Below are 25,419 nucleotides of genomic sequence, written 5' to 3'. Positions count from 1 at the left end.
CTTTTATCAATGATAATTAAGTAAATTTTGGTTTTAAATATTTGATCCACATAAACTTCCAATAATTTTGACTGTCTATTAGAAGGAAAAGACATAGAAAAAAAAAACCAATTCTAATGTAGTTCTTGCCAAAAAAAAATCATATTTCTCGACTATTTTTTTATTGAGCCCTATAAACATATGAAAGACAATAACTTATAGGTCCTTTAAAGAAAAAACTCTGGATTTTTACAATTATTTATTAAAAATAAATAGATTTCGGATTGATGGAACATTTTTCACTGGGTAATATATCACGGCGTTGCCTTTTGTTGTTAATCAGCTTCGCTAAACAACATGTTGAAAATAAATTTTAGGAGAGAACTATGGCGAATAAGGCCTTCTACATACAGAACCAGTCTTTTTTCAATATTTGTGTGACACTCTGATTTGAAATGAAAAAGAAATACTGTTCTAATAGATTATATCAAAAAATCAAAAAGTTTCGTTGAAGAAGTACAATATAAAAAAGATTACTTTAATTACTCAAAAATACTTCAATTACTAAATAATTACTTTAAATTACGCTAATAACCATGAATTACTAAGTAATTAATGAATTACTCAATTACCAGCTTAAAATCAAAGTAATTATTAATTACTTGCTAGCCTGAGGCCTTGCTGGAAACCCTTGCCTCAGTTGCTGAGATATTGCCATGCAAAGGTTTAAAAACATAAAAATTGATGTTTTTTAAGTCTTACCCAAACAACCCACCAATTTCTAATGTCGATATCTCAGCAACTAATGGTCACAAAAGTTTTGAGCGAAAAAAAATCGTGGGCTCCCCCTCAAATTTGACTTTTAAACTTAAAAATCAGAAAATCTCCTAAAAGTGGCGTGTTTGCCCGTCAAATTTCCTACGAGTTTATCTTTGACCACTTTTTGATACGATGCAACGGCCTCGAGATACAGAAATATTTAAAACACTTACGCCCTTCTCAAATGTCATTATCGAGTAAAACTGCCTCCATATACACAAAAATGGCTTATATAAGCGTAGGATAACATGTCTACAAAGTTTCATTGAAATCGGAGAGGGTCCGGTACAACCGATTCCCTATTTGGCATGAAATTGCTCTAGAATGGAGTTGCAGAACTCATTTTAAGTTGAAAGTAAGAAAATTTAAATAGTGGGATTATGTTTTGTTCGTGTTTCGATTGTCCAAAGTTCCCTTCAACCCTTCGGATAATCGTACTTCGGATTATCGAAACTTCGGATAATCGAGGCTTCGGATAATAGAGTCAGTAAAATAAAAGTCACTTTCTCCAAAATTGCTGAATTTAGTTTCCTTTCACATGATTGCCACCGTTTATTCCGATATGATTATAATGTTTCAAATTTTGACAAAATTCAGTTTTTCTAAGAAACAGCAATCCTTCATAAATTCTACAAAAATAAAAAATAAAAATTTAACCAGTAGCTTCGTTTTGGAACATTGAAGATAGAACTAATAGCTTCCGAGAAATCGTCATTTGAAAAATGACGACTAAAACAAAATTTGCGAAATTTTCAGAATTTTTGAAAATATCCTTATTTTTAAACTGCACTTTTTTTAAATTTTAACCCGGATATGCTTATATCTAGAAAATGAAAAAAAAAATCATGACCAAAGTTACCCTTTAATTATTATATATCTTTCAAAAAATCAAAAGTCAGGTACCAGATATTTTACCCACTTTATTTCAAGTGCAAAAGGTGCCTTTTTACTAACCTGAAACTTTGCAAAGTTGACCAAATCGATCAGAGGTTATCTGAAATGTTATTAAATCCTGTTGCTTACATAAAAAATCTAATCTAATCTAAAATCTAATTTTGCCAAAAAATTAACATAATTCGTCTTCTCCGACGACTCATTTTGTTACGCCTACTCAAAAAACTTTATCCGAAAACACAATGACTCCATTAATTTGGACCTGAAATCTAGTTTGAAAAGTGCACAAAAGGCACGGACCCCGAGAACACAACTTTTCCCATAATGCTAATTCGTTGCACCAACTACTAAACTATAACGATTCTCGAGAAAAACTTGAACCCTGCTGCAAAACGTGGCACTGACAGACTTTCCCACCCTTCTCACCCCGTGGTTGGGAAATTTTTATTAAGTTCTTCTCGGGGAAAATCCGCTCATTCGACCAGGATTCTTCTGCTCCTCCTGGAACAGGGTAATAAAAATCACAGGTTCGCTCAACTCTTTTATTCTCTTTCCCAGTGAAATGCTTTCTTCCTTGCAGCTTTTGTTCGCGGAAGTCCCTTCTTTGCCAAGAAATTAAATTTACACCCATTAGCATCTGGTGCAAACGAAATAAATTTGTTTCCGCTGGCTTGCGACCGGAAACAGAAGGTGAGTTAAAAGTTCATTTTTTTTTTTGTTTGGGTTGCAGTAGCAGCAGCAGCCGATGGCAGATTGGATAAAGTTTAAGTTCATTAATTAAATCCCCCCGCCCTCGATTCCGAATGAGTGTTTCCGAGTCCAAGCTGGGATCATATTTACCGGTGTCAACTCCGGAAGCCCACTTTGGGTCAAGCTAGACTCGAGTTTGCTGTTTGCCAAGGACCACGTCGAAAGCGTTCGCTCCCATTTCGTTGGAAATTAATCCGACAGTTTTATGACAAAAATGCCGTTATTTTCTTCGGAAGAGGATGATGCCGGCGCCGGATTATCTTCTAGAGCTTAGCAATGATAGGCTCTTCTTAGCTGCTAGAAAACGGAAGCGCTTCCAACCGTGACGAACATAATAAGCTCCTCGAGTTCTGCCGTCGACAACTGTTTGCGAAACGAGAATTTGGATATTAAATTTTGCCAGAGATAGAGAGCTTTTGCGAATTTCCCCTCGCAACTTTTGGGAATTGTGCTTCTTTCGGTAGTCTATAAATTTAAAAGGTCACCGAGAGGTAGTTGTTTTTCTTTTTTAAAAATTTCTAATAAGCAGTTCTACACTCATACAAACCTCACTACTGTAAACATTTGTAACTCGAAACTTCGGCAAACTAACTCGAATTTCGGGACAATGCACAGAATGGTCAACCAAACAAAACGTGTTTGTTATCGATCTTCACAGATTTGAAACAAACTTGGAGGGAACGCATCTCTATCGAAAGTTAACAGAAAACCTCAAATTTGGTGCTGATTAAACCATCCCTTTTTTCAACTATTAGAACAACAGATTTTTTTCTACGTTTTATTTTATTGTTGTATGTCCAAGAGACTCGCCAAAAATAAAATTTTAACAGCCCTCTAGGGTGACAATTTTTTTTTGGAAAATCGCAAGAGATATCCCTGGCTTGATTCTTAAGGTAAACATAATTAACTGTGCCAGTTTTGAACCAAAGCTGTTAAGGGTTAAGGGTCGCTTTTTGTCGGTGAAGTTTGTATTGGAAAATTCGAAAAAATGTATAAAGAAAAGCAAAAAGGTGGCATTAAACGTATTGGATCATTTTCAAGTGTGAGATTGTAAAATTATATGATAAACAAGTTTGTCGAAGACCGTAAAACGAGTCGGTCAAACCTGACGAGTTATTAATGATTTAAAGAAGTCGTTTTTGTATGAAAATATTATGTTTCATCAACTTCAACGACAAAAAGCGACCCTTAACCGATTTCGCTCAATATTTTCACAGTTGCTTACAGGGTTACCAGGTCAAAGTTTGAAAAATCTGGCAAAGTATCTATTAAAAATCTGGAAAAATCTGGCAGACGAAAATCTAACTAATCTGAATGCTAAAAAAGAGGGAGTATATAAATTAATTCAAAAAAGGTTAGAGTTCAGATGGTTTAACTGATTAAGTGGCCTCAAAAATGTTGAATTTGTATTTTATTTAAGAATTACACATGCTATTCTCAATTATATTCGTTCATTTAAATCAAAAGATTGCTCAAAATGGGCATAAAGTGAAAAATCTGGCAAAATCTGTCAATATCTGGCACAAAGAAGGGTGAATCTTTATTCTGGCAGACACTTGAAAAATCTGCCATTCCCAGATTTATCTGGCAACCCTGATTACTTATTTTTGCCTAAGGAATCGAACCAGGGGGTTTCCCTGATGTCGATTTATTTTTTTGTCACCCTAGTGCCTTCATTTTTTTTGTAAAAGTATAAATTCTAAAACATGGTTTTGACCAATTTCCCATTTTGTTTTTATTTTATTTTGTCACCATCACGTTCCACGGACAATTTTACTTAAGAATTATTGAAAGTCCTAAACTGCCGTTCTACGCATAATTGTCCCATGTCAGTTTTTGACGATTTTGAGTTTATGTCATTTTTAAGTTTAGTCTGATGTGTACTTTAAGAAAAACACATAAAATCTGCTACTTTGTTCGGAAACTCATCAAAAACAAAACCAAGTCTGTTTGTCCCATCGTTGAACTTCTACGCATAATTGTCCCACCAAGTATTTTCTTACACGGAATCATTAGTTTTACTAATCATTATGCCTTGTTTGCCTGTTGTATAGCAAGAGGATCACAAATAAGGGTGATAAACTGCTAACTGGGGCGATTAGGGACACATAGGGCGAATAGGAACCCACGGGACAATTATGCGTAGAAACACAGAAATCGGTCGAAAAATTTCAATCGCGTTTTTCTCAGTTGCACTTTTTTGAACATGGGACAATTATGCGTAGAACGGCAGTAAACTAAAACAAGTAATTGCCGAGAAACAGCTCTCTTAAACAATTGATATTTTTTTCAAATCTGCCAACATTTAAAGCCTTTTCAAGAAAATAATCAGGCCCCAAAAAAAAAAAAATCTCTCCGCATTTTTTAATTTATGATAGTTTGTAAGGGGCATATATTTTGATATGAAATCAATAAAATTCAATCTAGTAGGATGTGTAATTCCTTGCATGATTTTTAATAAGTTGAGCAGTAAATGCTTTCTAACTGCGAATTGATGCTTCATATCAGGCTCGGTTGGCTAAATCCGATTGAGATTACTTTAAATGTTTTTTTTAATGAAATAGAAGATGATATATTACCTATACTGCCGTTCTACGCATAATTGTCCCATGTCATTTTTGGACGATTCTGACTTTTTATCATTTTTAAGTTTAGTTTTACGTATACTATCAGAAAAACACATAACATTTAATACTTAGTTAAGAAAATCATTGAAAACAACACCAAGTCTGTTTGTCCCATCGTTGAACTTCTACGCATAATTGTCCCACCAAATATTTTCTATCACGAAAGCATGAGTTTTGCGAAGCATTTCATCGTGTTCACCTTTTTACCTGCAAGAGGATAACAAATAAGGGTGATTAAATGTTAACTGGGGTGATTATGGACATATAGCGTGATTAGGGACCCACGGGACAATTATGCGTAGAAAGACAGAAATCGGTCGAAATATTTCAATCGCGTTTTTCTCAGTTGCCTTTTTTTGAACATGGGACAATTATGCGTAGAACGGCAGTATACCAATGCCCCATTTGTTCCGTGTTCAGGAAATTATTTTGAGCGATCATCTTTTATCACTTAAATTTGACTTATATTGTAACAAATTGCGTATTAGGGAGCAATTTTCTGAGATATCGGTCATTCGACTTTTATATATTTTTTTATTCCGGCTGAAACTTTTTTGGTGCATTCGGTATGCCCAAAAAATCCATTTTTTAGTTTGTTCATATAATGTTCCATACAAATTTGGCAGGAGTCCATATTTGTTCATTTTTAATTTCACTTTTTGCCACTAAAACTTGATTTGCAAAAAAAAAGCTTTTTTAAATTTTGTGTTATGTTTCAAGGGACATTGCGAACTTTTCAGAAATTTCCAGAATGTGCAAAAAATCTTTGACCGGAGTTATGATTTTTTGAATCAATACTGATTTATTTTTCAAAAAATGGAAATATTGGTCGCAAAAAAAATCAAGTTCATTTTTCGATGTAAAATCGAATTTGCAACTAAAAAATACTGTTGTGAAATTTGGAATAAAGTGCACCGTTTTCAAGCTTTACCATTTTTAGGTAACTTTTAAGAAAATATTCGCAGTTATTCTTTTTTTTAAATAAGTGCTTATGATTGTTCACTTATGAAACATATATTTTGAGAAACTGAGGAAATTCTCTATATTTTTCTTTTTCGAAATTTGTTGATACTACCCTTAGTTGCTGAGATATTGCCATGCAAAGGTTTAAAAACTAACTTAATCCACCTATGTGGTTGTTGCCTTCCTCACTTTTTACCAACATTTGGTGATATGATGGGTTTGGACACAAATTCTATCTATCTTCTATATATATACAAAATTTCGACGGTTTTGTTCGAACGCGAATCAATTCAACACGGAACGTCCGATCGAGGTGCTCTTTGATGCATTGGGTTCGTATGGTAAGTTCGTGAGTGCCAACAAGTTACAACCGATTCCGGAAAATTTGCAGATTGTATGGGAAAGGTTAAACTTAAGTTTTGGTCACAGGAGGCTGAATAAGCAAAAAAGTCAATAACGTCAACAAACGAAAAAAGGCAGAACGAACTTTGTCAGGTAAGGCTTGTTTCTCAATAAAAAATACAAAAATGTCACTTAAGCGGTCATAACGTGAGACTGAGCGTTGTCAGATCTTCAATGTTTTGGACTCATTAGAAAGGCTTTTGATTACCTAACCAACGATCGGTCGGAAGATGGATCCGGACATAGTTTACATGCATTTAAGTGAGATCCGGCATCAAAAAAGTACATAAATATCACTTAAGTGGTCATAACTTGAGACAGGGTTGCCAGATCTTCAATGTACTGGACTCATTGGAAAGGTCTTTTGATAACCTATTCAACGATGGGTTGGATGATGGATCCTGACATAGTTTACATACATTTAAGTGAGATCCGGCTTCAAAAAGTACATAAATACCACTTAAGTGGTCATAACTCGAGACAGGGTTGCCAGATCTCCAATGTTTTGGACTCATAGGCAAGAAAACCGTGACGTAGCAAATGAACTCAAAGAACTCAGTATTCATTTCGTGAGTGCCTTTTGAGTGGTTTGACAGGTGTCAAATCGGGACTTAGCATTTTTTGAATTTGAATTTGCTTCCGATTGCGCGAAACGTCATAACTTGAGTTTTTTTTTTCGTATCAGTGCCCGTGTGCTTGTCCGTGCTTCTGGCCGTGTTCGTGTACGTGTACCTGACCACGTAGAAGCCTGTTCCTGCTCGTTCCCGTGGCCTTGCTCAAGGCCGTGTCCTTGTCCGGACTCCTGCCGGTGTTCGTGCCCGTGCTTCTGGCCGTTTTCGTGTCCCTGGCCGTGTAGGTGCCTGTTCCTGGCCATTCCCGTGGCCATGACCTTGCCGTGTTTTTGGTCGTATTTGTGTCCATGCAAAACGGAACAACCGGAACAAAATTATAATTTTAAATGCTAAGTCCCGGAACTGACACCTGTCAAAAAAGTTCATTCGGTTGTTTACCTTTGAGGTTAAGTTCCGAGCTTTTCTCCTTTATTGGAAAGGTCTTTTGATTACATATCCAACGATGGGTTGGATGATGGATCCGGACATAGTTTACATACATTTAAGTGAGATCCGGCTTCAAAAAAGTACATAAATACCACTTAAGTGGTCATAACTCGAGACAGGGTTGCCAGATATCTAATGTTTTGGACTCATTGGAAAGGTCTTTTGATAACCTAACCAACGATGGGTCGAATGAGTGGTCTGGATATATTACTCTTCTCATTGAAAAGTGCCAGCGACAAAATTGGGCGAAAAGTTCATCGCCCGGAGATCGCGAGTTGGCGCGAGCGAATGAACACCGCGAAAAAAGATTCGGGGGTGCATTGGGGATAAATGATTATTTCGTCATTCGGTTTAATTAGAAAATAATTATTTTTTTCGTAAATATCGCTACTTTGATGCGATGTAATTATTTTTACAGTAAATTAGGCATTGTTACATCAAATTTGACCTTTCAAACGCACTAGAATGGCCAAATTTTAAAACAACAATGTTTGCCAATTTGACCGTTTTACCCCCAATTCCCCTTGTAGAACAAAAGAAAAGTTCATCCGCGGTCTGTCAGCAGCGCGCTGTTTTGTTTGCTAGATCAATATTTGGAAATGTCGAACGTTGAAGGAAATCGCTAAAAAAATGGAAATTAACCGATTTCAAATGTTTTGGCCGCAAATGAAAGGTATGGGTGGCTAATTTTTGATTCCGATCTGTAAAACTAGTTCTGGCGAGGGTTCTGGGCACTGCGGCAATCGATTTTACCAGCGGGCTGCTTCCGGTTGCATTTGATTTGCGGAGAAGGTTTTTCAATCCACCAGGGGCTTATTCGTGGGGCAACACTTTCGGTAATCCGGAACTTCTGGTAAGTTTAATATTTCGTCGCCATCGTGCTAACTTGTCGTACGTGCATTTTGGGCCAAATTGAGTTAAGAACGCCATTTTGTGCAGCTCACAATGCCTCACCTTTTGACCTTCACAGATCCCCAAAATTCGATTTCAATCCTGAGATATTCAACAAAAACCGAAAAAACTCCGTGCATTTTTGTCACTTTACATATGAAAGTAGTTTCAATCTTGTCGTGCTATCTTGTCACTCTATGTGCGACAAAAGGCCAAAGGGATTTCAGGCCAGGAAAGTCAGGATGCGTTTGTCACACGTACAAGCTAGACTACCGTAAACATTTGTAATTACACTCAAACCCCGATGGTTTGACACCAACTGTTGTCAAACGAACGGGGTCACCCCTCTTACACGGAGTTCACACACACTACTAAACGTTTGTTTTGATAGTGTGCGTGAGCGCCATGTAAAAAGTGACAGTTCGTCACTTTTTAGTTTGACTTTGACCAACCAACGGGGTACAAACAAACAAGGGTGCGACAAGATAGCACGACGACGTCGATTTGCAGTGTTTAGCATGAAAAACAAACTTAGACTAATCTTTCAAATGTGTGCCTGATCAACGGAGGTCTATATGGGTGAATTAACCATCGGTATAGCTTCAGGTAGCTTCAGTGAACCACGATAGATACTCTTCGCCATGTTGGATTATTATGAGTCCTCCAGGAACTCCCGGGAGTTATGGCCGGATGATCTACCTGATCAACGGGGGTCAATATGGGTGTTTTAATCATTGTAGCTATGATCTTTCTTAAGACTAAAAAAAGTTTTTAATTCAAACTTGGTCATAACATAAAACTTTGCCAATGGTTGGTAATCAGAAAAACTTATCTCAAGATACAGATTTGCGAAAACATTCACAGCACTTGTGTATAGACATACACCATTTTGCATGAAAAATATGAAGCAATAGTGCACAATAACTTTTTTGGTCAAAATAAATAATTCAATGGACAAGGTTTCATACAAATCATAAAATGCAATCCAAAGCAATTTGCAATAACAAAAGGAATTAAATACTTTGTTGAATACAAAATAACGCCTCATTTTTCTGTTTGTATGTTGTTGTGCAGTTTTGGTTTCAAATATTTCGTTTGATATGTTTCAATTGGGTCCTAAAGTGAAGCTTAAATTTGTGATATTAATGTTCACAACGATAAAGCTTATATATCTGAGTACAATGACACTTTGTACGACCGAGAAAGATTTAAAATCGATTTTTAAATAAATTTGAAAAAAAATCGCGGTACTTCTTGACAAAAAGGTCCTACCTCACAGCTACGCGGACCTTAGCGGATTCATCGAAAAAATGTTGTCCTGTCCTTTTTTTGCATTTAAATGATCGATAATCGACGATAATCGAGTGACAATTTTTTGATCAACATCCCACCACACACACAGACATTTGCTCAGAATTTGATTCTGAGTAGATAGGTATACATGAAGGTGGGTCTAGGAGGTCTAATTGAGAAGTTCATTTTTCGAGTGATTTTATAGCCTTTCCTCAGTAACGTGAGGAAGGCAAAAAGTGATCAGAGATGGTTTTTAATATGTTTTTTACCGTTGAACATAACAATTGACTTAGGGCTTTAGGGCCCTATTGTCCGCCATTACGGGGTTTGTTTACCGGTACCCCCTGAGATCATGTGTATTCAACGATTCGCGGGGGGGTAGGGGGGGGGGCTCAAAAAGAGCGCGCATTTGAAAGATTAGTCAAAGTTTGTTTTTCATGCTAAACACTGCAAATATTAAACTTACCAGAAGTTCTAGATAACCGAAACTGTTGCCCCCGAATAAGACCCTGGTGGATTGAAAAACCTTCTCCGCAAATTAAATGCAACCGGAAGCAACCCGCTGGTAAAATCGATTGCCGCAGTGCCCAGAACCCTCGCCAGAACTAGTTTTACAGATCGGAATAAAAAATAAGCCACCCTTACCTTTCATTTGCGGCCAAAACATTTGAAATCGGTTAATTTCCATTTTTTGAGCGATATCCTTCAACGTTCGACATTTCCAAATATTGATCTAGCAAACAAAACAGCGCGCTGCTGACAGACCGCGGATGAACTTTTCTTTTGTTCTACAAGGGGAATTGGGGGTAAAACGGTCAAATTGGCAAACATTGTTGTTTTAAAATTTGGCCATTCTAGTGCGTTTGAAAGGTCAAATTTGATGTAACAATGCCTAATTTACTTTAAAAAATAATTACATCGCATCAAAGTAGCGATATTTACGAAAAAAATAATTATTTTCTAATTAAACCGAATGACGAAATAATCATTTAACCCCAATGCACCCCCGAATCTTTTTTCGCGGTGTTCATTCGCTCGCGCCAACTCGCGATCTCCGGGCGATGAACTTTTCGCCCAATTTTGTCGCTGGTACTTTTCAATGAGAAGAGTAATAGTTTACATGCATTTATGTGAGATCCGATTCGCAACTCTGACACTTTTTTATACGTAACTTTTGAACTACTTATCGGATCTTCAAACAATTCAATAGTGCAGTATGGGGCACCAAACCGGATCGAATGCAACTTATTTGACTCAAATCGGATCAGCCAGTGCCGAGAAAACTTGGCAAGAATTTTGAGCACCAAGGGGAATACGCACACACTAAAACACACACACAGACATTTGTTCAGTTTTCGATTCTGAGTCGATAGGTATACATGAATATAGGTCTACGAGCTGTTTTTCAAAAGTTCATTTTTCGAGCAGGATTATAGCCTTACCTCAGTGAGGAAGGCAAAACAGGAAAATTGATGTTTTCTAAGTCTCACCCAAAAATCCCACCATTTTCTAATGTCGATATCTCAGCAACGATTGGTTCGATTTACAAAGTTTAAACATAAAAAAAAGTGAAATTCTCTGATCACTTCGAAAATAATATTTTATTTTTTTAATCAAGACTAACATTTTCAGCTGGATAAAAAATACAAAAATTAAAATTTAAAATAATACCTTTGTCGCAGAGAATTGTTTGTGACAATAAAAAAATACTGTGATCATATTTTTACTAAAAAATTGGAAACGTGACTAAAAACATAGCCAAAGTTAACCTCTAAAAAAAGATATTTCTTAAAACATTGGTATTATTACAATATAATTTTTGTAGAATGTTCAACCAAATATAGATCAGACAATTACAAAAATTTTGAAGTATAAACATTAGGGGTTTGCATGTTATCAATACAAAATTGTTAACAGTTGTGTAAGGAAAAGTGACAGAGGTTTTATAATTGCCTACACTTAAAAAAATGAGTTCGCGTAAACGTGAACAGAGTTCATGCCACCGGGAACCAGGAAGAAAACTGTTCAACTTTTATAGTGCATGGTGCAATGAGAGTGAACAGTTTTCTTCCTGGTTCCCGTTGGCATGAACTCTGTTCACGTTTACGCGAACTCATTTTTTGATGTACTTTTGTATTTTCTTGATGAATTTTTTTTTTCGGAGTTTTGAGTAGGCCTCTGCGTGATACAACATTTCCAAATCATCACCGTTGATTGGAATTCAATGTTCAAAAATGAAAGGAGTCTTGAAAAATCTAGAGTTATTTTAAAAGGTTCAATTAACATAAAACTAAACCTCAAAACAAAGTTTCACGTAAATCGAAGAGGGGTCGGGGCAACTGCTGTGTGACCCATATTTGTTTATGTCAAGTCATATTTTTTCACAGATTGATGAAATAGATAAAGCTATCCAGCTTTATTCTATTCAACCATAATATTCAAAGCATAATTTCAACTCCCGACCTTTAACACCATAAATTTTAAAACCTTCCCTCAATGTTCCACACAACTCTTCAATTTACATCGATCTCCACCGAAGTGGCAAATGCAGTTTCGTTCCGGGTTAACAGTCAGACGCTGTCGCCGGAGTCTATTGCACATCCGTCCGCTGCTCCTTCAACCCGCTATACCTCCCCACGGGAGCTCTAAAATTAACTCAGATTTCCTTGTTGGCACGGCATCTGACGGGTCGTTCTCAATATGGAACCGGCTCCGGACTCATAAATCGTCGCATACACACTGGACCGGAAATTGCCCTCAGTGCAAACTCTCCGGGCAGCGCCAACACGGAGGAGCACTTCTCCAACGGAGGACGAATTGCTTTATGAATTTCCATCAATATCGTAAATCTTCCGGTGTCTGACCCAATTTAACTGCAAATGTCTGGTGAAGTCTGAGCAGCAGCCGCTTTACAGCGTTTCTTGCAAGACCAGTTGGTAAAGAAGACCTTTGGAACCGGTGTGGGACAGATTTCACGGAACTGACGTTTCCTGACATGGCCAGCCAGCCAGTCAATTTTCGATAGCATAAAGCGTTGACAAAATATACCCGGGAGAGGGCTTCGGGATTGATGGGACACATGCACACGTTCGGTTTCATAACCTCGGCGTTTATGGGACAGTTTACCAAGCCAGCATCTTGGAAGAGAAGGGGACATTCTCCCGTGAGGAAAGCCGGAAGCGGATGTGTTGGTGTGGTCTTGGAAAATAGGTTACCGAAAGGTGACGACGTTTTTGGAATGGGGATGGTCGGAATGGAAATTTATAAAATCTGCTGAAATCAATCCAGCTCGAATTCGATCATCCCTAGGTCCAACCCAACTAAAAAGACGTTCTCGGCCACCCTACATGATAAGCGTTTTAGAATCCCATGCCCTGCGCTTCTTGGTTCGTCGTACTTCCGGGACTATAAAGTAGCGTGTACGACATTGTCAAAATGACGGTTCAATCCCGGCAGACGATAGAGCAGCAGGGAAGATTCCTCCTTCGAGCAGTGCAAACTGTAACCACCATAGTTGACCGTCCATCACTCTGATGCAGAATGAAGACGTCGTCGACGGGACCCAACGACAACAACAATGACGACGTTGATGATAGTAATAAATTGTAAACATGCACCCAACCGTCCAACCTTAAGGCCACACCACAGAAGGGGTTGAGCGTTTTTGGGCGGGGAAAAATTCCCTCCGGAAATTCCTGTGGGATCCGGGCATGATGGACACTGGACATGTAGGTATGAAGAAGCAGGCAGCACTTACCACCGACCAGCACGACCGACATCAGATTGATCGAGACGCCGTAGTTGGTTTCGTGATTGAGTCCCTTCAGGTACACTTCCTCCTTGTGATTATCGACACGAGCTATCAGCCGGGCGCCGTGGACGTCGATGCGGACCTGGTTTTTGGGAAAGTCGGGATAGAAGAAGAAGAAGAGGCAGCAGGTTATGCCATCATCAGACTATGAGTAGACTGTTCAGTGTGGTAAAGGGGGAAGATTACCAAATTGGTTTAGGGGGTTTTGTCGTTATCTACTTGCATAACGGGACACAATTGCTGGCTTCCGAGGGTTTAAAGGGCAGGCTTTGTTGGGTGATTTGGCTTGAGCATGGTTGCAGATTATGAGGCTATTGCTGAAGGATTACTTGAAATTTTTCGAGTCTTTAAAATTTTCATAGTTTTTATTTCAAGTGTAATTCAGAATGGGGTTTATGAAAAAAAAGTGCCAAAAAGTTAATCATTAGAGTGCTGAAAAGTTCAACTTTTCACGGCTGACCTTTTCATATTTTGTATTTCATCTTGTGTGTGTGCTATCTTGGGACAGCGACCATTTTGATCGAAAATTAGTTAATTATGACGTTTTGTTATACTTAACAATTCCTGCAAAATTCCATTGCTAGTAAATGCGGATTTTTTTTTTAAATTAGTTAAAACTTGGGGAATTTGTTTGCAACTTGACTCCATCATACATTTTTGAAACAAGATCCATCAAACTTGAAAAACTCATTATCTTGAAAAGTAATAAATGCTGGTTGTCATAAAATAGCACACAACAGACGATTTGTTGAATTGGCTCGAACTCTGTGGGATCCTTTCCTTTGACCAAAGAAGCTTATTTTTTATTGTTGGTTCGCCTTTACAAATCTTCATACAATTTCGGCAGATGTCCATTAGGGTGTCCAGAAAAAAATGACCCCCTGCTCCACAAGCGAAAAACGTTTTTTTTTGGGTTATTTTAAGCATCTGTGCAAATTTTGAGCGAAATTGGTTGAGATTAACCCACGATACCCGAGCCTAAAGTTAGTAAAAAAATGTTTTTCGTACAAAAATTACTTCTGAAATCGCTAATAACTTTTCAGGATCGAATTTTACAGAATTGGTATGTGATGTTATTTTTGTTATGGCCTATCTACAATCACTTAGCTTAGAAAATTTCACTTAGCTTAGGAATTTGAATCAATGGAAATAAAGCCGAGCTTCTACAATGGAAAAGTAATCAAATTAGAAACTGACGTATGGTTTGAACAATTTCAAAATCTACGGTAAGTTGACGTTTCAATATCAAAGGTAAACATACAACTGCATAGCAACGTATATCAGCCCAGCAAAATTTCTAAGTTGATTGTGGATGACGGCCGTAAGTTGCGTACTTTCCTAAGTAACTACTTTACTTAGATGTTCTAAGCTAAGTGATTGTAGATAGGCCATTAGCCCATGACTAAATAATAGCTGTTAAAATACGTACTAAGGAGGATTGTTTCTCGTCCAGTGTAGTTTTAGTCAAAATGTAAACTGTCGTTAGTGTCGTTTGTCTGTGAATAATTTAGATTAAGTTACTTGTTTATGTACTCAATCATGTGTTAATCACTGTTTCTGATTGGTATTCATCCGGGTAATCTGGATAAAACCAACGGTCAATTTGGACAGTGGAACCCGAGCTTGTTTACGCAGTACTTTTCGTGTTTTACTTTCCCTTTTCGTATAAAGCTCGTATTGGTAACCACCACTTTCTTGGTAGCGACAATTATTGACGCGAGAAAATAAGCGTTGTTTCGAATTTTCCCGCCAAGACCGAAAAGCCGAAAACCTAACCTAGAATTGGTATGTTCTACAAAGTTGTAGAGCATTGAATTTTCAATGAGAATCTCACTTTTTTTTATGGAAGAAGCGCACCATGCAGACCAAGCCGTTAGAAAATTGGGTTTTCCATACATTTTTTTTTTCTATTTTTCCCATACAAATTTTACTTTTGAGTATCAATGGGTAAATGCTGACCGATTTTGCTCATATTTAGCCCAGATTCCTAAAATAGCTCAAGGAACAAAATTCAGCTTGTGGAGCGAGGTTTTGAGAAAAAGTCCCATATTCTGGGCACACTAATGTCCATTCAAAAGTGAAACGGAAATTTTAAAAATCGGTATCTTTTGATGGAATTGTAATCCCAAATCAATTTATGGTTTCAATATAAATGTATTTTTACAATCCTTTAGGGAGCGGCTGTGGCTGACTGGTTACGGTGTTCGCTTTGTAAGCGAATGGATCTGGGTTCGATGCCCATCTGCTCCCACCGAGAAAGTTAAGAACACATAAAATTTGAAATTGAACGAAAAATCATAGTCGCTCTAGGCGGGGATCGAACCCCCGTCCTATGGATTGGTAAGCAAAAATGCTAACCACTAGGCCATGACGACTTGGTGAGCTTGGACTGGAATTAGGAATACTATTACAGAGAGCGGGTTGTGGCGCTATAACCACGGCAAATAGTGTCCAGGGCATTCGTGGAAATACAATGTCCCATCCCAGAGGGTCCCGGAGTACCAAACCTTCTTAGCATGGTGCTCCCAACAAATACAACCAAAATCTCGGAGCGTATGGTGGTGTGTCCCCACGCTTCTTCCTCCCCTGTCGATTCAGAATTGTGTTGTTGTTCGAACACTCAGTGCTCAAACTCAACCCAATTACGAGTTATCTCTGCGATACGGCTTTACGCAGTAGACCTGGCCGCTTTAACGCTTGTGTTGTTTCAATGCATTCCGATGCAATGGCGCACTACAAATGTTAATAAATGACAAGAAGAGTGCTAGGCGTCATCTAACCTAAGGCACTCTCCAGGATCCCTTCGAAAGATTGGCTGCGCTAGGGTCTGATTAGATTAGATTAGATTAGAAATGTATTTTTACAATCCTTTAAATATTTTTTTTGTAAATATGTAGCTGACAATCATTAAATTTTGTTTTTGACTCCAAAATTCGGACAATTAGTTGCTGATGTTTTCTAAGTGTCATCCAATCAGACTTCATTTTTCAAAAGACGATATCTCAAAAAATATTCATCAGATTTTCAATGTTCAAAAATAAAACTATTGCAAAATTTTCCGATCCCTTCAAAAATGTAAATTTAAAAACTTTCCTCATATTTATGAAGGTCAAACAATTCATATTTCGATAATTTTTAAACTTAAACTAAGCATATTCTCAAAACGTTTTGATTTTATTAGTGATAATGAGTTGAAAAACAGAATGTATTTTCAGATTTTTTGGAAAATTTTCCACTGGGAAAAAACAACATTATTTTCTAAATAATAATTTACGTAAGATTTTTAAACACAATTTGAAAAAATGTGTAAATTTATATGCATTTTGAGTAGAACAAAATTCATTAGAAATTCATTATATCAATTTTAACTAAAATTTTAAGTAAACTAAGAAATTACAAATTGTTTTTTGAAACCACTGCAGACACCTTAGTTATGGTTGAAATTTGAACACTTAAATTCGATTTTTATGAGAAAAAACTATGACTATCAAAGTCATCCTGGAATTCAAAATAAGAATTTCCAATGCATTTTTTTGTTTAAGTACTGTTGAAAAAAAATATTCTTAAAAAATAGTCATTGGACTTTGTTAGCCTTGTGTGAAACTTGCTGATTTCGTTAATAAAATGTGTGTTTTTATTTTAATTGCATTTTTTTCTCTTAAATGAAAAACTTTTATTCATTTTTTAAATATCATGTTTTTCGGAACACTTTTGTGGTAATTTGTCAATGGGATGCAAAATGCAACTTTTTTGTCGTCCCTGCTATTTTTAGGACCTTTATTTGGACATTCTCTTGCTATTTCACTAGTAAAAATAGTACTTTTTGAACAAAAAACCTAATTTCAAGACAATTTTATCCAGAGCAGCAAAACACAGCCTCCAAATTGCCTGTTCCATAATTGTGGGATGTTATTGTGCCTCTCAGAATTGTGGAACACCTGAATTTAATTGATATTTTCACAAAAAAGTTATCAGACAATGTTTAAAACATCACTAAGCTTGATTTTTATTGGTTTCAGAGTGTGACGAATTTTTTTCGTAAAAAATATGTACTCCTGGAGATAAAAAAAGTTTGTTTACATTCGTAAGAAAAAAGTGTTCCGAATTTGTGGATTTCAAGAGTCAATGTTTTAAAAACTTGATATAAAACGTAAAAATGTACAGCCGGGCTTTACATCAATCGAAAGATCACAAGCTTTCACATGCAGGTAAAAGCAAATCATTATGTTAAATTATCGATTTGCTATGTTTTTTTGAACATTGGTCGATCTGTAAACTGTTCCGAATATGAGAGATGACTGTATGTGAATAAAAAAAAATGTACGAATTTCTCGTAGTCCGCATAATCGTGAAAATTCACTAACTTCACTAACTAGTCATAGGAAAAGCCCCGACTAAGTTTGCCCCAATCAAAAAAGTACAAATAAAATTCATTGCTGGAATTCAGGGAGATTTGCTCAAAATAAAAGCAAATCGACACTATCGTGCTTACTTGTCGCACGTCACTTTTTGCCGTTCCGAGAAAAACACGTTTCAATGTTTGACCTTGAATAAACAAAAACGAGAGCAAGCCATGTAAACAATAACAATCACTTTTTGTTTGGCTGACCATTCTGTGCATTGTGCTGAATTTTGGTTGAATTTGGTTGCTGGTGTCTTGAGTTATAATTAAATATGTGTGCGATAGTTGAGCTCGCACTTGTGACAAACGTGTTCTGATCTGAAATCCCTTTAACCAGTTGTCACACTTACATTAATTTTCAGGCTGTGTCAAGATTGCACGACAAGATTGAAACTTTTTTCATATGAAAAGTTACAAAGCACGGAGTTTTTCGGTTTTTATTGAATATCTTAGGATTGAAATCGAATTTTGGGGATCTTTAAACATTACACAGCAAAAAAAAAAAAAATGTAAATTTGGAAGGTGTAATTTTAGAAGGTTGAATATTACCTCCTTATGATGTAATTTTACCTTAATTTAGACTGAAAATGTGACATTACACCAGAATAGTGGTAAAGTTACACATTTTCGGTGGTAAAATTACACATTTTTTATGACATAAAAGAGGTACGCCTTTCTAAATGTAATATTACCATGATTTTTTTCTGTGTTCCTACATTTAAAGTTTCAAAATCATAATTAAAGAGGAATTATTTTTTTTCGTATACAATTTTTTGGATAAAAAAAAATTGGAAATTAAATTAAGGGTGCAAATGTTCTGGTCTTTTGTTATACATTCATTTAAGTTTGATATTTATCTTAAAAAGCTAATTTTATCCACCTACAGGTGAGATACAGTCTTGCTAGCAAGATGAAATAATAAGAGAGATGATCATTTTAGATAAAAAAAACTGTACAAACAGTCGATAAATATATTCGAGAAGAATTGATTGTAAAAAAATTTTAATGTTAAATCTATTCGATATATTATTTTTGTTGCTTTCAATTTTCAAACCAAAAGTTTCTACATTTAATACAACTTTAAAGCTCGTTTCGGAGATTTGACATTGACAGAGCCACGCCATCACAGCAGTGCACCAGATCATCAAGTCAAAGCCAAACAAACACCCCAAGAACTGTGTACGAAAGCAATTATTATGAACTGACAGAGTGTCGTCCATTCGCTTTGGTCAACAGTCCAAATCCCGGGCAACTGCTGAATACTCACCATGACACTGTGCCACTCGTCTCGGTTGAGGCCCTCGCCGACGGTCACACTGGTCGAGTGATTCCCGAACACGTGCACCACCTTCAGCTGACCCTTCTCGACGATGACGTACAGCGCGTACGGATCGAGCTTGATGCCGGCCGGGGTCTTGACGTTGTGGTACACCAGCAGTCCGTGCGGCAGACGGGTCCGGAATTGGAATGATATTTCACGGCATAATCTGGAAAATTTAATTAAACAAAATTTATGAGATTTCTTGGCGGTGACGGTGCTTTTGTTGATGCGACCGTCGGGACACGGCGAGTACATGGTGTACTCTGGTGTTCTGGGAGCTTTTGGCTTCGGGGAGCTTTTATGGGTGCACATAGTAGTTTGGTTGATTGAAGTGGGTACCTGCTTTATATCATGCTTCAGTCAATAAGTTATAGAAATTCATTGACATAGCCTTATATTATTAACTGTTGAAATATGGTTTTGTTTTTCTTAGCCTTACGTATGCATCTCGCGTCGAAATATATTGAGGGCTTTAAGGATACCATACCAAGTACTTACAAAACTAATAATCTAAATTCTCCAAATTCAAACTTCATCGCATCCTGTATGCTCCAGAAACCCTTCAGGCTGGCTTGTCTAAAATTAATATGCTTTTGTAGTTTCAACATGGAACAATAGCCACTTAAGTATCAACATTAGCTATTCATAATCGCTTTTCCAAAGCGCCTCGAATAATATTGACCGCCGGCACAAAATTAGTGATGAACGCGGAGTTAACACAACACACACACTCGCGCGCACCGGATTTGCATCGCAAATGTGCGTTTAATTGACTTAGCTCCCTACATTATGCAACCCGCTATACACAGTCCGACATCAGCACCATCTAGCTGAGGTCAGTCGACTAAACGTAAATTTACCTTAGCTGAAACGTTTGGATGGTGTCGCCGTCCATCTGGATGAACGTGTTGTTCTTGGCAAACATGAACGTTTTCTCGTAGCCCGTTTCCTTGAACGTGAGCTCGGACCCCCGCAGCTCGTCCGGCACCGGTGACACCGTGCTGACCGACGAGAACTGCTGCGTGATGCTCTCCTGGGGTGGGGTCGTGCTCGGCGAGGGGCTGGACGTGAGCGTCAGCTGTGGCGCCGGGGGTTGGGTTTCTGGATGGGAGAGAAAGATAAGGATTAGAGTGAAGTTATAATGTACTGGTGCTGTTGGTGGACTAGCTTAGATGGTAGATCAAACAGCATTGTTACAAAGCTACATTTACGCAGGAGGGTGAGACGCAAAGATGGACTTTTGGGAATTTGGTGGATAAAAACCACGTTTTTATATAAAAAAAAATTCTTTTTGCATAGCAGATCACTTAATCTTGAATAATTTTTCAGCCTGAACTAGTGTAGTGATGATATGAAAATTTGATGTCAAAGAGACTTTTATGTCAAATGCCCGATTGAATGGCTAACTGAAAATTCCGAAAAAAAGGATTATTCATCGAAAAAAAAAAAATAATACAAAAATAGTTCCTCTGGATTTTTTCTTAATAAACTGCAAAAAATAGGACATGCCATTACAAGAGAACGCTGGTAACCATAGCGAGGTGCCCAACCTTTTGGCCCTGCGGGTCAGATCTGAGGAATTCTCTACGAAATTGGACTTTTTTATTCAATTTAAATTTTTGTGTTTTTTAATCCGACTGAAACTTTTTTGGTGCCTTCGGTATGCCCAAAGAATTTGCATTTTGCATTAGCCGGGACCGTGGTGTAGGGGTAAGCGTGATTGCCTCTCACCCAGTCGGCCTGGGTTCGATCCCAGACGGTCTCGGTGGCATTTTTCGAGACGAGATTTGTCTGATCACGCCTTCCGTCGGAAGGGAAGTAAATGTTGGTCCCGGACTAACCTAAAAAAGGTTAGGTCGTTAGCTCAGTCCAGGTGTAAGAGTCGTCTCCCTGGGTCCTGCCTCGGTGGAGTCGCTGGTAGGCAGTTGGACTAACAATCCAAAGGTCGTCAGTTCGAATCCCGGGGTGGATGGAAGCTAAGGTGTAAAAAGAGGTTTGCAATTGCCTCAACAATCAAGCCTTCGAACACCTAGTTTCGAGTAGGAATCTCGCAATCGAGAACGCCAAGGCAATGCTGTAGAGCGAATAATTTGATTTTGATTTTTGCCTTCCTCACCTCACTGAGGCAAGGCTATAAAATCACTCAAAAATTGAACTTTTTAAATAAGCCTACCAGATATACCTTTACGTATACATATCGACTCAGAATCAAATTCTGAGCAAATGTCTGTGCGTGTGGATGGACGTAGAATTTTTTTTCTCACTCACTTTTTTCGGAACTGGCTCGACCGATTTTGTCCGGATCTATGTTTTTGGATTTGCCTTCAGGTTCTTTAAGTCTTTTTTAAATTTCATTCGGCTTGGTGCAGTACTTTAAAAGATATGTTCGAAAAACTGTTTTGGTTGATACTAAAAAGGGTCATTATTTACATAATTTGAAAGCTCCGTGGATAGCTGTCGGAACTTTACGCTCAGTGCACGCACACAAAAACTGCAGTGCTTTCAAATGGTTCATTAAATTTATCATACCTAGATGGCAGCACTCAGATGTATAGTGTCTTTACTAAGTAAGCGTTAGCCAAAGCTTTCGTAGTGTGTGGTTGCAAGGCTTTTAGGAGGAAGGCAGCAACCACCTTCCGGTGCATTAAGTAACGTTTTTATCATTAGTTTGTCCATATAATTTTCCATACAAATGTCGCAGCTGTCCATACAAAAATGATGTATGAAAATTCAAAAATCTGTATCTTTTGAAGGAATTTTTTGATCGATTTGGTGTCTTCGGCAAAGTTGTAGGTATGGATCCGGACTACACTGGAAAAAAATGATACACGGTAAAAAAAATTTGGTGATTTTTTTATTTAACTTTTTATCGCTAACACTTGATTTGCAAAAAACACTATTTTTAATTTTTTTTATTTTTTGATATGTTTTAGAGGACATAAAATGCCAACTTTTTCAGAAATTTCCAAGTTGTGCAAAAAATCATTGACCGAGTTATGAATTTTTTAAACAATACTGATTTTTTCAAAAAATCGAAATATTGGTCGCAAAATTTTTTCAACTTCATTTTTCGAAGTAAAATCAAATTTTCAATCAAAAAGTCTCGGATTAGTTTTCAAAAAGCCGTAAGAGCCATTGGCAAACAAAGTCCTTTTTGCATCGGTATTCGACCTACTTACGAAAAACCAATATAAAAAATGTTTGAGATTGTTCATCTACACGTCCTTCAAGTGCCCCAAACTAAAGATAAATGAAATTTCGTTTAATTTTGGAGAAAAACGAAAACTAGTGTCGGAGGTCACGGTGGCTCTTACGGCTTTTTGAAAACTCACCCGAGAAGTAATCTAGAGAAATTTTGATAAAGTGCACCGTTTTTAAGTTAAATCCATATTTAGGTGACTTTTTTGAAAATAGTCGCAGTTTTTCATTTTTTTAAATTAGTGCACATGTTTGCACACTTTTGGAAAAAATATTTTTAAAAAGCTGAGAAAATTCTCTATATTTTGCTTCTTCGGACTTTGTTGATACCAGGGCCGTGGAGTCGGAGTCGGAGTCGGAGCCGGAGTCGGTGGAGTCGGGTCTTTTTGGGGACCTGGAGTCGGAGTCGGAGTCGGAGTCGTCAAAACTCGAACAGCTGGAGTCGGAGTCGGAGCCGGAGTCGGCTAAATTTTATGAGCTGGAGTCGGAGTCGGAGTCGGAGTCGGAGCCGAAGATTTCTGATAACCCGGAGTCGGAGTCGGAGCCGGAGTTATCTTAAATTCAACAAAAAATATGTTTTTTTTTTTCAGTGTCTAAATATATATATATATATATATATATACACAATTTCGACGGTTTTGTTTGAACGCGAATCAGTTCAATACGGAGCGTCGGATCGAGGTGTTTTTTGTTGCGTTGGGTTCGTATAAGCCCAAGGAAGGTTCTTACGCTAACTAATTGACACTTTGGCCACTCTGGAACCGATTCCGGAGCATCGGCAAATTGTACGGAGAAAGTTACGTAAAATCATATTTTGATCAGGAGGCTGAATAAGCAAAAATCAAAAAACGTCAACAAATGAAAAATGGGCAGAACGAAGTTTGTCGGGTAAGGCTTGTTTGCTATAAAACAGCTTAATTTACAAAAAATCTTATATTTTTAATTGTTTTCAAGACGCATGCGCTGCGTTGCCATTTTTAATTATTTTTTAGATCTATAATCTCTAAATGATAGCCTCTTACCCAAGTATGTATTTTCATTACAACAAAATAAAATTAAAAACATTCTTGGTTTTGTTGTCAGATATATCAAATTGATTCTTGACTGCTTCGTTTTGCCTATATTTATGTACCTTTTCAATTCAAATTTGACCAAATATAATCCTGTTCTTTCTGAAAAGTACGTACACAGTCATCTTATACCTTGGTAGAAAATGTCTTGGAAGTTTCAAGTAAATCAATTTTCAGGAAAAAAGATACGAGGTACATAAAGAGATTAAAAATTCTAATCACTGGTTTTGGTATTCGGAATAAAAGTTATTGGCAGTGTAACTCTTCCAACAAATAATTAACGATTATAGCAATTTATTACTTGGAACTCAACATGGGCATTTTGTTTATAACTAAGTAAAATAAATAAATAAATAAATAAATAGCTTCGTTGCGCTTAAAATTTTTGAAACTAAAAAAAAATATCAAAAAAAAAGTTGCAACTAATTTTGAAATGATCTTTGAATATGTTAAATATATCGATTATCTTAATGTTTATTATTTCTCTACTAAAATCTGATAATTTTGATCCTAAGGCAAACTATTTTGATATTGCTTCAAATTATCGTTGAACAAATCTCAAGATTTCAGGATAGGACAGGATTTCAAGATAAAATAAATGTATGGAAATTCAATTTATATTTCAAATATTATTAAAAAACATAAAAAATCTTAATATTATTCAACCGCAAGAATTTTCTCATACTGTTTGTCCCATGCAAAAATGACAGAAGGTAATTATCATTGCAACTAAATGTACCTAACAAATTTCTTCTTGGAAAGATAAAAGGATCCTTTTGAAATATCCGTGACCTAGAAAATATTTTACCTTTGGATTTTTGTTTTTCATCCAACTCAATGTTTTTTCATACACTTTGATGGAGGCGCACGACCATTCATAAAGCTTTGTTATGGGTGAAGATTCAAGTATCGCGTGCCTCCTTTAAAATATATAGAAAATTTTAAAATTAAAATAAATTTAAAATTCCTAAGTAAATTTTTTTTTAGATCACGGATATTTGAAAAGCACCCCTTAAGCGTCCTTAACAAGAAGATTTTTTTAGATACATTGATTTGTAAAAATAATCTTTTTCAGCTATGGCGTGATGTCTTAAAAAATCAATGTAGCCACGGGATTGAAACTCGTCTGAAAAACCTGTATCATATTCTCAATCATAACGGTGGCGCCGCGTGGTGGTAGCTGCCCTGTTTATTACACTGTGAAATTATCCATGGCTAATCAAAGGAACCAAAAGGTGACAACAGAAATGTGCGCCCAAAAGGGGTGCTGCAAAAAAACTTTTTATTAAAAAAATCCTAACAAATCAGCAACGAATTATAAGTTTGATAGTCGAACTACACTTAAAAGTTGGTTTTGTTATTTGTTTTTGCAAAACCGCATATTTTTTTAACAAAAGTGCCAACAATATTCGTAACTACCTTTTGCCTCTTGGTGGTGCTTTGTGTTAGTATGTGTGTGGTCGATATTTGCGGAGGTGCACGCAGAACACAGAACAGTGTGAACTAGCGAAAATGCCTCTCTTTCTTCTGATACAAGTCGCTATACTGAAATTGCTTGAAGATTCATACCCGTGATGTAGCTTTAAAAAATAGTTTCATTTAAAATTGTTATTTAAAAAACTAGGTGACTTTTATAGTCACTGTGCTTCTGATAAATGCCAGCCTAAAAGAGAGCTCTAAAGTACTTTTTGATTGCAAATTTGATTTCACATTGAAAAATGAAGTTGAAAAAATTTTGCGACCAATATTTCGATTTTTTGAAAAAAATAAGTATTGATTAAAAAATTCATAACTCGGTCAATGATTTTTTGCACAACCTGGAAATTTCTGAAAAGTTGGCATTTTATGTCCTCTGAAACATATCAAAAAATAAAAAAAATGAAAAATAGTGTTTTTTTGCAAATCAAGTTTTAGTGATAAAAAGTTAAATAAAACAAATCA

The 25,419-nt window shown here is 36.7% G+C and overlaps 1 protein-coding gene across 6 annotated transcripts in view; it reads right to left on the bottom strand.

Moving 5' to 3' along the window:
* Positions 1-25,419, bottom strand: part of LOC6039111 (contactin-associated protein-like 2) — a 175,357-nt gene that overhangs the window by 44,486 nt on the left and 105,452 nt on the right. For all 6 annotated transcript variants that reach the window (XM_038263138.1, XM_038263139.1, XM_038263140.1 and 3 more), the window contains 3 exons: positions 20,071-20,311; positions 19,157-19,376; positions 13,434-13,569 (listed from right to left, as the gene is read on the bottom strand). In XM_038263138.1, coding sequence (XP_038119066.1) covers positions 13,434-13,569; positions 19,157-19,376; positions 20,071-20,311 — 597 coding nt within the window. The remainder of the gene's footprint in view (positions 1-13,433; positions 13,570-19,156; positions 19,377-20,070; positions 20,312-25,419) is intronic.

Source organism: Culex quinquefasciatus, chromosome 3 (genome assembly GCF_015732765.1).
Source record: "Culex quinquefasciatus strain JHB chromosome 3, VPISU_Cqui_1.0_pri_paternal, whole genome shotgun sequence".
NCBI classification, from domain to species: domain Eukaryota; kingdom Metazoa; phylum Arthropoda; class Insecta; order Diptera; family Culicidae; genus Culex; species Culex quinquefasciatus.
This window is presented reverse-complemented; position numbering and strand designations above follow the sequence as displayed.